Source organism: Lytechinus pictus, chromosome 15, assembly GCF_037042905.1.
Source record: "Lytechinus pictus isolate F3 Inbred chromosome 15, Lp3.0, whole genome shotgun sequence".
Lineage (NCBI taxonomy): Eukaryota > Metazoa > Echinodermata > Echinoidea > Temnopleuroida > Toxopneustidae > Lytechinus > Lytechinus pictus.
In genome coordinates this window covers 28,115,822-28,131,220 of record NC_087259.1, presented here as the reverse complement: position 1 = coordinate 28,131,220, position 15,399 = coordinate 28,115,822, and the positions used below count along the sequence as shown (strand labels likewise).

General features: G+C 33.1%; 1 protein-coding gene across 2 annotated transcripts in view; it reads left to right on the top strand.

Annotated features, from left to right (window-relative positions):
• LOC129278030 (collagen alpha-1(I) chain-like) overlaps positions 1–15,399 on the top strand; it is a 64,266-nt gene that overhangs the window by 19,665 nt on the left and 29,202 nt on the right. Inside the window, exons 6-14 of one of the 2 annotated variants that reach the window (XM_064110203.1) lie at positions 1,310–1,777; positions 5,558–5,683; positions 7,002–7,097; positions 7,486–7,596; positions 9,085–9,138; positions 12,445–12,498; positions 13,158–13,256; positions 13,842–13,886; positions 14,491–14,589. In XM_064110203.1, coding sequence (XP_063966273.1) covers positions 1,310–1,777; positions 5,558–5,683; positions 7,002–7,097; positions 7,486–7,596; positions 9,085–9,138; positions 12,445–12,498; positions 13,158–13,256; positions 13,842–13,886; positions 14,491–14,589 — 1,152 coding nt within the window. The remainder of the gene's footprint in view (positions 1–1,309; positions 1,778–5,557; positions 5,684–7,001; positions 7,098–7,485; positions 7,597–9,084; positions 9,139–12,444; positions 12,499–13,157; positions 13,257–13,841; positions 13,887–14,490; positions 14,590–15,399) is intronic. The other variant, XM_054914231.2, reaches the window with a different exon arrangement.

Genomic DNA, 15,399 nt, shown 5'->3' with positions numbered 1-15,399 from the left:
AAATCCTGACTTAATGAATGCTTCTGGATGTTATCATGTTCAAAACATGACTAATAGATACAGCCGGCTTACATGCTAATAAGTAATAAGTTACGTAATCCTTCCAGTAGAATCGACTTTAATTGGCAACATATTATTCCTACTATTAATTACTACTTATCATCTAAGTCATTTTAAAAGGAAAAGGCGGAACCAACAATTAAGTGTTTTGAATATGTTCAGTTAGTAAAAATTTAATTTGAAATAAAAATTTAAAAAATCCTGCTATAGATTTTGATGGGACTCACATTATATTCTTGCTTTACTTGTGCTAGATCATATTATCATTTTATTTCAAACCCTGGAGACTGTAATAATGATAAAAGCAAAGCCTAATAAGGACAGCATTTGGGGGACCAGTGATCTTTATCGACATTGACACTAATATGCAAACCATGCTCATTTTAGCTTTATTATGATGATTATAGACATATGGAACTGACTTTTTGATACCTCAATCGAATCTTGACCCTTTGTTATATTCAGTTATCACATGTCAGCATCAATATATGTCAGTGGCTTAGGGTAAAGGGTGAATAATTGCTAGGCCCATCATGTATTTACCATATAAAGCCATAGATTTGGTATAATATGTTAAGAATTTCATCATATTGGGGGGGGGGGGCAAATAAAAAGTGATCTTGGCAGCAATCAAAGTTGATATTAATATGGTATGATTTGGCACAAGGCCAAGAAGTTTTACAAATAATTTTTTTCATTCAATTAATTATTTTTTTAAATTGATGACTTTAAGGCATCTCCTAATCAGTCTGTCTTGTCTGTGTCTATGCATTAGTATCTACACACAAATAATGTCACTTTGTGGCTCTGTGCAATTGGAGTCAAACCTTTGTAAGAGGTGCAGTATGGGTGATTTTTTTTTATTTATTCATTTTTTTAAATTGATTTATTTATTCTTTATTTGTTTTGCTAAAATGAACAATAACACAACAAAAATAAAATAGTCTAATGAACTGGTACTTCTTCCACTGTTTGGTGACAGCTGTTTTTATGTTATTTTGCACTTGATAAACTTTGTGTTTATTGTTGTCAGTTATTTATCAGAACATATATTACCACCCAAAGGTTACAATTGGCATGATATTAAACTCTGAATCTGTATGTCCTTAGGGCTTTTGTGGAACTTGTCTTGTTCACTTAATGTAGGTGTAATAAGTACCTTTCTTCAAATTGAGTGCTATTGATAAATTATGACTTTGAAAAAAAATATTAAAATGATCACTGAATTACCATTCATTAATGTGTGCAGGCCGCACCAACAACTGTGAAAGTTGAGACCACACCGAAACCTACAACACCTGAACCAACCACGCCTGAACCAACTACGCCTGAACCAACAACACCAATACCTCCAGAAACTACACCAGCTCCAACACCAAAGAAACCAGAACCACTACCAACCCCTGAAACACCGGATGAAAAGGTAACACCAACGCCAAGCACTGAAGTATCTGTGAAGCCAGAATTCCCATCTACAACGAAAGAGCTGGACGAGAAGGAGAGAACAACTCCTGAGGTAAAACCTTCCCCAACCGTTGGACCTGTCCTTGTTACAATGATAGAACCATATTACACACCTACCTCAAAACCTTTCATGACAACCGCCATTGTGGATAAGGACTTGACACCAGAGCCTTCAAAGGATGTGACAATGGATATAAAGGATATTTTCACAACGATGCCACCTGTTTTCCCTGTCACTGGGACAATGACTCCGGTAAGTTGCAAAGAGCTTTTCAACTTCATCTTCCCTAAAGAAAATGTTCCTTGTATTCTTGTATAAATTGTATGTATCATGATGTTGCAAGATTTATTTTGCTAATATGTAACATTTATTGCTCAGTCTTATGGAAACCCCTACATCAAGACATAGATTGATGATATTAGTAACTAGTAGGTCAAAGAAAACTTTCAAAAAGTTTCATAAAATGCACGATTTGGTTGTTGATTATGAATCCCGTCTATGTTAGCTATGACTACATTAGTAATGTAACACACCAGGAGTGAAGAAGATACTTCCAAGTAAATGTATTATTTGTCATCTTCATGACTTGTTAGCACAGCACAGAGATCATAGTATTGTTTGTTACTCAGATATTCAGTGCTTCCATGATAGTTCACAGCTTAGAAGTATGAGTAACAGCTGTGTCTGTTCTTGAAGAGCTTACCAGAATCTTGAGAAAAGTCAATTAGATTATTAACCAAGGTGATAGTGGCAAATGTCATGCCCTTCACAATCTTCCCTCTCTGCAGGTAGGTGTACTAGTGCAGTTCTCGTACATTCGATTCACAGTAAATACCACATGATGTCAATACCCACCAACTACCTATTCATATAGTTTGTACTATTCCCACACATTCTAGTGAATATATAATGTTATTGTTGTTAAAAAGTTGCGTTCTTTTGTCAGGGAACTTTGGGTTCGATTCCAAATTAATTTATAATTAGTGATTGAAACTCATGTATTTGAAATATTTAAAATAAATCAATGTTAAAAGTGTGATACTTGCAGAAAGGAATTATAAAAATGTCTTTTGCATGAAAGGCTGAATAGAATATATTTCAATACATTCCATTTGATATGTTTTCAATATTCGTTTTAAGTTTGTCTTATAGTTTTTGTATTTTTATCGCTGTATCCCCAACCAATCTTTTTCATCACTGAATTTTGAGAAAGATATATCATAGGCTTATTTATTTTCCTCCTTAATCCTTTTTACTTTTCTAAGTATTGCCCTCTTGAGAAAAATGTCTCATCTGATTCCATGTTGAATATTACTGTATATTGTGAGAAATATGTTTGTGCAGTTTAAAGCCTTAATATAAATATTGTAGAAAGGAAATATATTTCATGAATTAACATTCCTGCTGAAAGAGATAAAGAGTATAACTTTATCATTTTATGTAGAATACTCCAGAAAGGAAAATTTCCAACACTCAAATAGTTGTTGATAAATGCATAAATATGCCGAAATATACAGGAGCATTTGGAGGAAACCCTGATTGAAGAATATCTTACTGGGAGATGAACAACATTTCAACTTTGTTATGTCATATAGAACTTTCAAGAAACCAAATATTGGCCAATCAGATCATTGATGTTTGAAGATTTTAAAAGAAGTCATAGCTATATTGTGTGTGGAGTTCAGAGGGACAGTGTCTTTATTTGTGTCTACCATAATGTGAAAAGAAGAACAAAAAAACCTACCCTCTTGTGACGACACAGAACTTTGTAGAAAATGGCAATCATCCAATCACAGATTGCCAAATATCCCTAATGCATGGTGTCCTGTTGAGCTAAATGATTCAATAACTTTAGAGTTATAAAAACCTTACTTATTCTATCTTTACTTGGCCACATCTGATTGGTTTGTATTGTTTATTAAGCTTACTTCTTGGCTAAAGTTCTTGGTTTGATTTCTATTGCAATACAGTTAATTTATTGAAATAGTTCTTGTCTACAATTAATCACTTTTACAATGCGTTTAATGTTGAGATCAGCATAAAAGTGTTTAAAACACATTTAATCATTTGAACAGTTTTTAGAATGTCCAGTGGAGGAGAAAGTTAGGCAACAAAGTTTTTTTTTTACTTAATAATTCTTCAATAAGCAGAGTTTCCAAGAAATAGGGGGTATATTGTTCCATTATTGTAAATTAAGTAATATACAATACCAATATTTTTAAAGTAAAAATCCAGTCTAATTCACTGGAGAATGACCGTGAAATGAAAATTAAAAGGCAATCTTTTTACTTAATACTTCAAGAAGAGGGATTTATGTACTTTATGGAATGAAAGGTGTAAAAATGAGTGGTTGGTAGAAGAGATATTGCTGAATTTTTTTGCTTGGATTTTGAAAGAGAGCTCTATTATAAAGTTAAACATGTGGCAATTCCTTGTTATATCTGTGTCCAAATAATGAAGAAGTAGTATTTTTTTTTCTTTTTTTCTTCTTTTAAATGGTAGCTATGGTAAATTTGAGGCAAAGAAAACACTGCTCAGAAGCATTGCATTAAGCACTAAATAAATGTTGCATATTTTTAGTATGATTATAAGAATAATCAAGCACACTTGTTCAGAAGAGCATGAAACAATTCTCGCTACCCCAAATAGCGATTTCGCCGAGATCCGGGAAAATCCCTGTAACTTGCATTGCATTATGGGATATCTTTTTCGGTATTACAACTTCCTGTTCGGAAGTCCAACGCACTGTTTTGCCATTTAGATCAACAGTGCCGTCATGCACAACAACACAACGTAGCTTTCGCTCGGAAAGTTCGTGATCACAACCCTCTCTTTCACTAGCAGTTTTACAGCCTTTTCTGCTAAAGTCACTAATTCTGCCTGACGCTTTCCATTGCACGGTATTCATCTGTCAGTTAAGATTTTTTTAAGTTCCGAAACTGATTTTTATCCATTTTGTGGTCGACGAAAAATTGAACGAAATGAATGCTGAATATATTTAGTGTCTAGTTAAGTTGAATACGATCGTGATGTCAGGCCGGTCGCTAAATGCAAAATTTTAAGATATTCATTATTTGTTTGATTTTTTTATAACCAAATAAAAACATGAATAAAAATTATTCTCACGTGAAATATATTTTTTATTTTTATTTATAATTCAAATGGAATCAAAACTGACCAAATGTAATAAAAAGTATTATACTCTGTACATATTACGCTGATTGGCATCGATTTCAGCGTGGTGGAAAACTCAGTATCGCGAACCTCGCGCGAGCATGACTCTAAACCGGAAGTGGTGATGACGACCCGACGGAGTGAAAATTATCTCGTCTCGCGCATTATGAGATTTTTGTTCCTATTTGGGGTAGCGAGAATTGCTACACTATGCTCTTCTAATTAGATATGTCTTCTCTGAAAATTTCCTCAACTCAAGAGGGAAAGTTGGGTTTCTTCCTCCCCATGAACTTTTGATCAATAACCTTGAACTTTAACTATAATGTGGTCTCAAGGGTAAATGGGATTTTCCCCAGTGTTAGGCATTAATGTAAATAGGAGAAGTGACACTGCAAGATGAAGCAATTTCAATTCAATTGTACCTTAATAAAATCTAAGATTGGATAGACACTGCTCAGAATCCCAACAAATCTACAGAATAATACTGTATGCTTCAATAATATACCACTTCTGTATTGCAATATGGTTATTATTACACAGCACAGCCTTGTTTCTAAAATAATTAAAACAAGGGTTAGATTGAATTCAATAATGTTTGCTGTTGTTTTTTCTGTACTCTATATTCTTCTACACAATAAAATAATATTGAATATTTAGAAGGCCTATATTCAGCCATATTGCATTTATTTGCGTGAATATTGAACTTTTTTATCACACATGCACTTTTTTCATACTGAATACAATATATAGTTGATATACACCATAAATGGCATGGTGCTCTGGTAGTAAATAGATCTATATCATATTATTTTCTCTTTTAGAAATTGGTAATTGGTCATTTTATATTTCATTCATCAGGATCGAATGTCAATTTTAGAAAATGGCTTCCCTGGAGTTCCTGATGGTCTTATTGATTATCTTCAGAATAATGATGACAATGAAGTGGTAGTGTTTCTTCTTGAGCAACTCAGGGATGAATATCCAGTGAGTACTATGAAATAATATGATATATTTGTTAACGTACATGTACTGCTACTTAAATAATAGCATATTCCACCAATACCTCCATACATGGGAAAAGCGAAATAAACCACCAGAGATAGACTATTTGCTCTCACGAATCTCAAGACTGAAACATTTAAAAGCAGTAATACAATAGTCTATGGGTGTGTTTATGCTTCCATTGCAGAGACAGAATCAGCGTTTTCAAAAGTCGTTTCAGATCGCCGATCGCAAACGTGGTTCTGGGAGTGCTGTTTAAGCTTCGTTTTTCAGAGGCGAAATCGCGATTTGCAGCTGGCTTCGCATCGTAATTTTTGTTGAGCAGGAAAGTGAGGTCAAATTGGGCACGCCATTTATCGAAAGTTTTTTCTTCTGAGTGTTGTTATGGTCGACTATTATTTTAAACTTTTATGATAGTGGTTCTGTTTATACTTCCCCACAAAACCCTGATTCTGGTCAAACAACGTTTTGAAACGTACATTTTTTAAAGTTTATGATCGGCATTCTGAAACGTTATTTAAATGAAAGTAAGCATGGACGCAACCGTGTTTGGACTAATCACTTATGAAAACGCTGAATCTGGCCCGAAAAGTGGAAGCATAAACACGCCCAAAGTTGTCATTACGGTTAATTCAGTGAAAGATTTTCTTATCCCACCGCTGCCACCATACAGTAACCAGCACCAGAAATGTGTTGAGTTACCAGTCTTTTATATTTCTTTATATCCTTCCACTGCCAGGTTCAACACTTGAGATATTTTGAGATGGCAGTCTTTTTAATTGCTCTAGGCCTATATCCCACTGCTCATTAAACAGCACTAGAAATATGTTAATATTCACCAGTCTTTCCAGTGGCATGGATCATTATCCCATTTCTGTCTCCATTCCAAACGGGTAGCATAGAAAAACCTTAATAGATGTTATCATCCCATGTGTAATATCCAAAAAATGTGCCCTCTTGAGCAAGTATATTGCTTTATGTCCATCAGACATTGCAAGGTGGCACTATCAATGCCACTATAGTGACAGGCAACATCAAGTATAAATATAACCCGCCATTTCTTAAGACCTTGAAATATAATGTAAGCCTCAGGACATCATTATTGTCAACACTTTTAGTGATATACTTTAAAATTATGTTACTCTCTGCCTTGAATTAAAGGTGTGCATTCTATGGGGGTTTTTTTAAGTTGAGGTAATCTTCTCAAAGTGACACACAGTCATGGAACTAAAGGACAATGAAAAGGATAATTTTTTGTAAATGAAACAAATTATTTGTTTGTACTGATTTACTTTTTCAGACAATTAAAGGTTTACCTGGTCCACGTGGAGAGCCAGGAGAACCAGGACTTCCAGGACCAGCTGGACCAGCAGGACCAAAGGGTATTGCTGGTGGGGTAAGCTATTGAGTTTGTCAATAGAATAAGAACTGCTTCAGAGGGAAATTTTTGCTGTATTTTTAGGTGTTCCTAGTCTCATTAGTCATTAACTATTTCAACAATGTGAGAGGATTTCCTTTCACAGGAGGTCTATGTTAAGTGAACAATTTGCATATATCTTTATCAATTTTATGTATGTTTAGAGGAAAATATGCATTTTTGTAAATAAAATATAGAAATTCATGATAATCACTTTCACTTTATAAGATCATATCTGATTTCAGTGAGTGTAATTTTTTTTATCCCTCAAACCCTGACAACATCTGCAAATAGGGTCATGGCATAGAGAAGTATATTCTGTCATTAATTTGATGTGTCACTATCTGTTTATATTCCAACTTCCAAGAACCCAGGTATTGGACCACCAGGGGCTCCTGGTCCACCGGGTGAAGCTGGCCCACCTGGCAAGCCTGGTCCTGAGGGGGAGATAGGTCCACCTGGACAAAAAGGAAACAAGGTAAATTAATTGTCCATTACTCTAGTCTACACCTTTCAAAGAATAATGTCAAAGTCTCATTAACATCCTGATTTTAAGAAGCACCTTATGTGACATCATTTATTACTTTTGCATTAAAATGTGTTTCCAAACTTGTTTTTCTCAATGAATATCATTGATGTCACTCTAGGAAACAAAAAGAACATTGTTCTCAGTAGTTGGTGCCATTACCAAGATTGCATACCAAATATTTGAAAGAATGATAGTATTTTTTGCAGAAAGAGAACATAGGTCTTCAAGGTAGTTTGGGCTACTTAATATTGATCAAATCTATTTGCATATTTTTATTGCAGGCAATAACAGGAAACATATCAGGGTGTAAAGAAAAATATATAGTCATACAAAAAAAATATTCATAAGAGATGAAAAAATATTAGCAAAAAATTTACTTTAAACACAAACTAGTCAATATTAAACTTGAATATATTTCAGATTTTCATGTTATTAATATTTCTTAAATATTTTGGGCTGTATTTGTATGCAGAGAGAATTTTCTCTGCAGTACTAAATAAAGGTATGTTTGAGGTATGTTTAGCAGCTGTTAACACAACAGAGTTCTCAGGAACATAGCTCATTTTTTCGTCATGAAGGATGATAGGTCAACACTCAGTTGACCTTCAAGGAATTTATATTTACATAGAGGTAATGTATGGGTAATGTAGGTCTTACAATGTGATTGGCTTCATGTTCGATGGCAATGTGAATCCGAACGCCAGGTAAGGAATACGGAAAATGGGTAAAGGAGATTTTTTTAGAATGGGAAAATTTATTCTCATGTTTTCATCCTAATTTTGATTTGTATCTTTTTGTGCGTGTGTGTGTGGGGGGTAGCCACATTTTACATGACATATGCCATAGCAAGAATAGGAACAATTGACAACAAACTATGTAAGAGAAATTTCTCTGTCAGATGTTTGATGTGGATTGGCCCTAACTGAGTGAATTGGTGAAAACTGATTTGTGTATTACTATCGAGTGATAATACTCCATTAGCCAAAATTGATAATTTGAAACAACAACAAACATATTGTCTTATAATGATTTAGCCTTTTTAATGGTTTTGATATCATGAGAATTTCAAATGAGCAGGCAGCTATGTACTGTCACAGCATTTGAAAATATTATTTTAACTCCTTGGAATCGTTGCATGATTCTAAAAATTAATTAAGTAAAAAATGAAAAAATATCTTATTTTCGTGACAGGAAACGTGTTGAATTTGGTTAATTTTCTTCTTTGAAAAAATAATGAGTTACGTACATTTGACCCAAATATTAGAAAATAAATGAAAAAGACTTAAAAACATGCATATTTCATTACCTAATATGAGGTCTGTATTTTTTAGATTTCTAAGAATAGTCTCATATTTCTTCTTTATTTGTTTATTTGAATAATTTATTATCTAGAATTAGACCAGAAATCAGTAAGATGAATTTTCTGTTCTTTTCTAGGGCCTAAGAGGAATGAGAGGAGAAAGGGGGCAAAAAGGTGAAGAAGGAATAGAAGTGAGCAACTCTCTTATATTAAAAGATTATTTCTTACTGACTTCTGGATCTATATATTTATTTTTTTCTCTAATTAGCTTGCAAAATACTAATGCTGAGACAAACTCAAAATTTCTGCTAGGTTTGACCCTTATTTAACACCTGATGACTTTTGATCACAAAAAATATACACCTTTTTCTGGCATTGTTTGTTTAATTTCATGTCTTTGTCTTATTTTGTCTTTTGGTTTTTGAGGAAAAGGGTTTAGTAATTGCACAGACTTGCATAGATACTTTTAACCTTTTTGAATGCATCTTCTAAACTTATAGAGTTTAGTCATAGATGAAAGTGCCAGAAAGTGGTATAGAAATTACTTTGAAATGAAGATAGCTTGCTCACTTTTAGCCCTTGCATGGACTTTGCCACATTGGGGTTGTATCTTGAAGTGGTTGTAGTGCTAAACTTTTATTTATTTGTAACAAAGGTATTCCAGATTATTTAAAGGTATTTGCTTGTAAAAATATATTCAGCTATATTTACCCACAGTTTTGACTATAATATGTTAGGAAGAGGTTTCACTTTCCAAAGTCATGATGCAAACAATTGCCATTAATTTTTTTTTATTATTTGTTTCATCAAAAAAACTTGCAAAATATCAAACATATGAACCTCACAATGTGATTTGGTTTTAGCAAATTTATTTTTAAAAAAGTGAGGTGCTTATAACAATGTTAACCTCAGAAAATATTCTTTTAAATTGACACAAATTTTTTGATCTCTCATCATTGTTAAGTATTTTCCTCACCTATTACAACTAGTTCTCTATTGGACATCAAAATATCACTTCAAATATTCTTCTTTTTGAATTATTAGTATTATATGGTGTCATTTGGTAGGGAGATAATTTCCTTGCTGTGCACTGGAATCATATTATTTCGAGTGGCAAAGTCTATGTTCACTGCTCAGTGCTAACAATGGCTTTTTTTCTTGGACCTCGGCAATCTGATATTAACCATGGGTGTGTAATACAAATGTTAACTATTGATCGTAAGGCTCATTTTTGCAAGAGATTGCATTTACCAGAATATGCAATCGATGTTAAAAATCAGCTTTATGATCGACGTCTAAGCTTTGTGTTACTCAGCCAACATTTTAGTTTTACGATCTGTCCATACAGTTTGAGATCTCAAAAAAAAATTTGCATGATATTTCTCTTAAAATTCATCAAAATATAATTTGTTTGTTTGGATGATAGGTGCCATAAAGTCGTTCTTGACAGACTACTGGTGACCACACGGACAAACTTTCTTCATGCTGTTCTATCCTGTGAAAGCATGCTTAGTTCTCTCAAAGATTTTCCAGTTTTATTTTTTTTTATTTGTACCTTGCTTTATGATATGATCAAAGGCATGTGACGCAACCAATTTGGTCAATTGTTTTATAAAAATAATCAATGATAGCCGATATTCACATAAGATATTTGAATTGTATATAAATTACCATAAATAAATACTTTATCCATGTGTTTTTAAAGGAGAATAGTATTCGACTGAATTCTGAGTGCGCTCTCTTTAAAGAAAAAAATCCAGGAAGGACCAAACTTCCTCCTTTTTTTTCCAGTTTGGACCAATGTTTCCAGAGAACACCCCCCCCCTCAATATTTTTTTCATGAGATCTTAAAGTTTATGGACAGAGAAACCTGGTAAATATCAGATTATACCCCAATCTAAAACAGGTCTTAGGAATACAGATGTGCTTCCAGATAACCAATAACACTGTTTCTAACCTTGTGCATTATTCTCTTTTTATTCTGAGGTATATTTTGTGTGTAGTTGTGATATATCACTTGTATATATACTACCTTGTGTAGTTACTTGTGGATCATGATGTATTACTCAATCGTAGTCTGGCCTTACCTAGGAAGCAATATTAGTCCCATTTTAAGCAATTCTTTTCTGAAATGTCTATGTTTCCATTCTATTTTATTCATCCGTTTTTAAAACTGGACAATTTCCGTCAATCTATTCAGACTCCTGCAGTGCATAATTACTCACTCATCACATCCTGATTTATCAACATATTTCTCAGCAATTCAAGGATCTTACACACAATGTACAATATTGTCTAATGACCTGTAAATGTCATATACGGCCAACTTGCTCTAATGATTGTGCAATGGTCCTAATGTAATAGTATGCTCAGTGGTGAGTGATGTTCAGTTTAATCAAAATTTTACTGTATAATTATGGAGTGTACTTTGTTTCAAAATGAATTTTGAACAGTAGCACCAGAATTTACCAACACATGAATAGCATTCAGTATATTGTAACTGTAACTGTCTTTAATATTCTTTTCATTGTATAGTAGACTAAACTTAGACCATTACTTTTTTTAACAGGGATTATAGGCTTTTTAGTGGTGATAGATCAAAGAATTGTAGTCTGTTTGATATGTGTATTCAGTTTGATAGACAGAATGCATAACAATGCATGCTATATTGTTTTTTAAACAATGTATTTTTTTGTTTATTCTTATATGCACAGTTGCATGTGGATTCCCACTTTACAACTGATTGCTAATCTTATATTTCTAACCTTTCTCCTCTTTTTCATTTATTTGCTCTGACAACTTTTTTGGTATGACACCTAACACTAATTTATTTCTTGAACATATGAATATCAGTATAAAAACATGGGATATTTTTTTAGTTTTTCCTATACCCATTGGAATTAATGACAATAGTATAAATCATTCTTGATTGATAATTCTACATGACAGGTTACCTAATTTTCAGGATATTTTAGTCTATCCCTACCAAAAGTTGAAGGATTTCAATGTTGCAAGAAATGATATGCTTTAACATAGAAATGGCAAATACAGCCTTTAAAAAATGTAACATTATGGTCATGGAGACAATAAATGACCTTTCAAAATATTTCATAAACTGCATAAAAGAATAATCACACAAACAAAATATTGTTCTTGTCCTTTCTCCATTAAAAATTTGGTTTAAAAAAAAAGAGTTTAAGTTGTCTCTGAATCAACGGTCAGTTGACTCTTATTTTCTTGTATAAATATCTGTTTTCTGTTGGTAAAATATCTCAATGAAAAAGCCGTATAAGCTGTAATAGTAGAAAGACAGGCATATCTCAGTCAGAAGCATGTAGAAAATCTGAAGTTTTTTTCCCCTCTAATCGCAGATTGATCTAGGTATGGATTGATCAAGACTGGGTAAAATTGTGTTCAGATCAGTCTCAGTTTCACATTCTGCGTCTAAATGATGTGATAACCTTGAGGGTTGGTTTTTATTTGTTTGATATGCACAGGGGAGAGATGGATCAATAGGTCCAAGGGGAGACCCGGGTCGTGCTGGACACGATGTAAGTAATATTTAACTTTTATAATATTTGACGATAGTGGGCATCAATCCTCTCTGACTGAGCTGGATGTTGGGTAAAAATTTACAAAGATTGAAGTTTGACACCTTAATTCCCAATTACATGTAGTCAATAGAGCATCAGTACATTGTAAGATCACACTCATGGGACATTCTTTATGGCGTATTCATTAGTGAGATTATGGTGTTATTTTCTTGTTGGCACTTGAGCATGACTTTGTCAGACTTACTCTTGTAAATCACTCACTGACTTCCACATGCAAAGTTAGCACTGCCGTGTCAGGTTGTAGTTTCTAGTTTTTTTCCTTGTGTCGCCATCATTTTATATTGCTAAGATTAAATTGTTCCCAAACTATAAATTTGCAAATTTAGCAAGCAGTGAAAGAATAAAAATGCAAACAATTTTTTCCTAAACTGTCTTAGCACTTTTTTTATCAGAGTTATATGTTTTCCTAGTAATACTTATTTGCGCTAAATGTCTTATGGGATGAAAATAGTATGTTGATGTCTTTACTAGCTGAAAGCAGCATTTTTTTTTATTTGGAGTCAGCTAGAATCATTCACTTAATGGGCAGGATAAATCTTATGAAAATCTTCTTTCATTTTCTGATAATCTCATTTACGTAATGTAAATTTTTGTAGGGTTTTGATGGATATAAGGGCGAGCTTGGACCCCCTGGATCACCAGGTCCAATAGGTGATCCTGGTGGCAGAGGACAAATTGGACTGCAAGGACAAGCGGTAGGAACATTTATCTTCATTTTCTCTTGATTTTTGTTTCACACTTTTTGGTTTCACTTTCCATCCTTCTTCTATTTCAAGTTCCTCCCTATCCTTTGAGTTTAGTGCTTTAATTTATGTTTACATGTCGAGTATCTTATGTGTATGATGATGAGTCTGTAAAAAAAAAGTTACCAAGTTACCATGAGATTTTTGCAAAATAATGATTAATTATTAGTTAATACATCCTTCATTATATTATTTGAATTGTGGTTTCATCTTAACCAATTCTAAGTGACCTGTATTATTCAATTTAGGTAATACATGGAAATATTTCATAACTTTCTTTTTTTAAGCATAATATTTGATCATCATTTCCAAAACAAATGCATTCTGTTTATAGTGGTAGTTTATGTGATCTTTAGGAATTCGAGTGTGAGCGAGAGAGAGAGAAGGGGATATGGATGCAGTTCTATTTTTCTAAACACCATTTTAGCAAAATATGTGTGAGTAATATATTTTATCAACATATTTTTTGTCATTTTTTTTTATAGCTACTTTACAGTTTAAGATCCTTTTGATGATGTTCTCTCTTTTAACCTATAGGGTTTGCCAGGGGAGCATGGGGTATGGGGACCCCCTGGTCCACTGGTAAGTGACACCCTCTTTCATTTACAATTAATATTCTTTCATCTCCCTTCATTTCTTTAAATTCCCATCTACATGTATTGTTTTAAGTTCTCAGTTTTATATTTGGTTGACCAATTAAAAGGTGTTATGAATATAATAAGATTTAAGAAATTGAACCTAGAATGTACATTTCAGTTTTAGTAGTGACAGAAGTGGGACACATGATTTAAAATATGAAATGTGACATAAGTTCTCTTTAAAACTTGTGGTCTTTTTGTCCAAAATATATTTAAATTACCAAAATTGTAATTAATCCAAAAATGATAAAAGAAAAATCCTAGTCTGAAAATGTTTGGCATTATTTGAAATTTATTGTTTTAGAGGGTTTGTTTATCTGGATAAAAAATCTTTTTCCGAAAGGTTTTTTTTATCCAACAATGAATTAAGGGTTTGTCATTTCTAATGTTCATTAGTCTGTGAATGGAAAAAGGTTCCTTAGATTGTAAGTAACTAATAAACTATACAAACATCTCCTCATTCTCGGACTATTGAGCCTTCTGTATAAGAAACCTTCAGAATAATGAGCTGGAACTGATTTTTATTTTTTTCCTGTTTATTTTATCAGGGTCCTCCTGGTGAAACAGCAGTTCCAGGTATTCCAGGACCAGCGGGAGAAAAGGGAGAGCCAGGAGATCCAGGACTAAGTGGGCCAGCAGGTCTTTTTGTAAGTCATCTTCATCTAATGCCATCCCTATTTGAAAGGGGGTTGGCGGCTCCATTGCCTTTGTAACGAATCTTTGTTCAAACTTCTTCATAACCAAGACCATTTAATTTCTTAAAATCGTCACACCAAGTGCTTCCCTGCCCAGCCCTATCCTGTAAACCCTCTACCATGCACTAAAGCAAGATCTTCTGCATTCCTACCTCTCATTTACATGACCAAAGGTCTCTAATTTTTCTCTTCTGTATTGCATTTATCAGTTCTCTTTCTTTGTTTGCCATGTTGAAGAATTAATTTTGTTGTTAATTAGCATGAGCAAAATGATTTTTACCATTTTCCTTTAAATAATTGTACAATTAAACCTGTAGTAGTGGCCACTTGAATATAATGCTTACATGTCTATAAAGGTTAAGTATTTAGTTTACTTCAAATATCTATTTCATTCAACTTTGATTGGTTACAGATATTGCAGCTTTAAAAGATTAGTGTAATATGGGGTGTATATATGGGACCAGCTTGTAAAGATAGTTGTTGATGAAATGATAATTGAAATAATTGATATTTCTATATAAGGCCTTTTCCACATGATTCATAGCGATTTATTATGCTATCTCTGATCAGCATAGGAAATAAGATAATTGCAAATTTATATCAGGCAGTGACAGTATTGATCTAAGTCTAGTGTATACACAAGACACCTTTCTTGCAAAACGTAACTGAATTAGAATATGTGTACAAAAATAGATTTAACTGATGATCCTGATATATTTGGGTTTTTCACTTAGGAATAGAGGTAAATAACTAACACTTTGA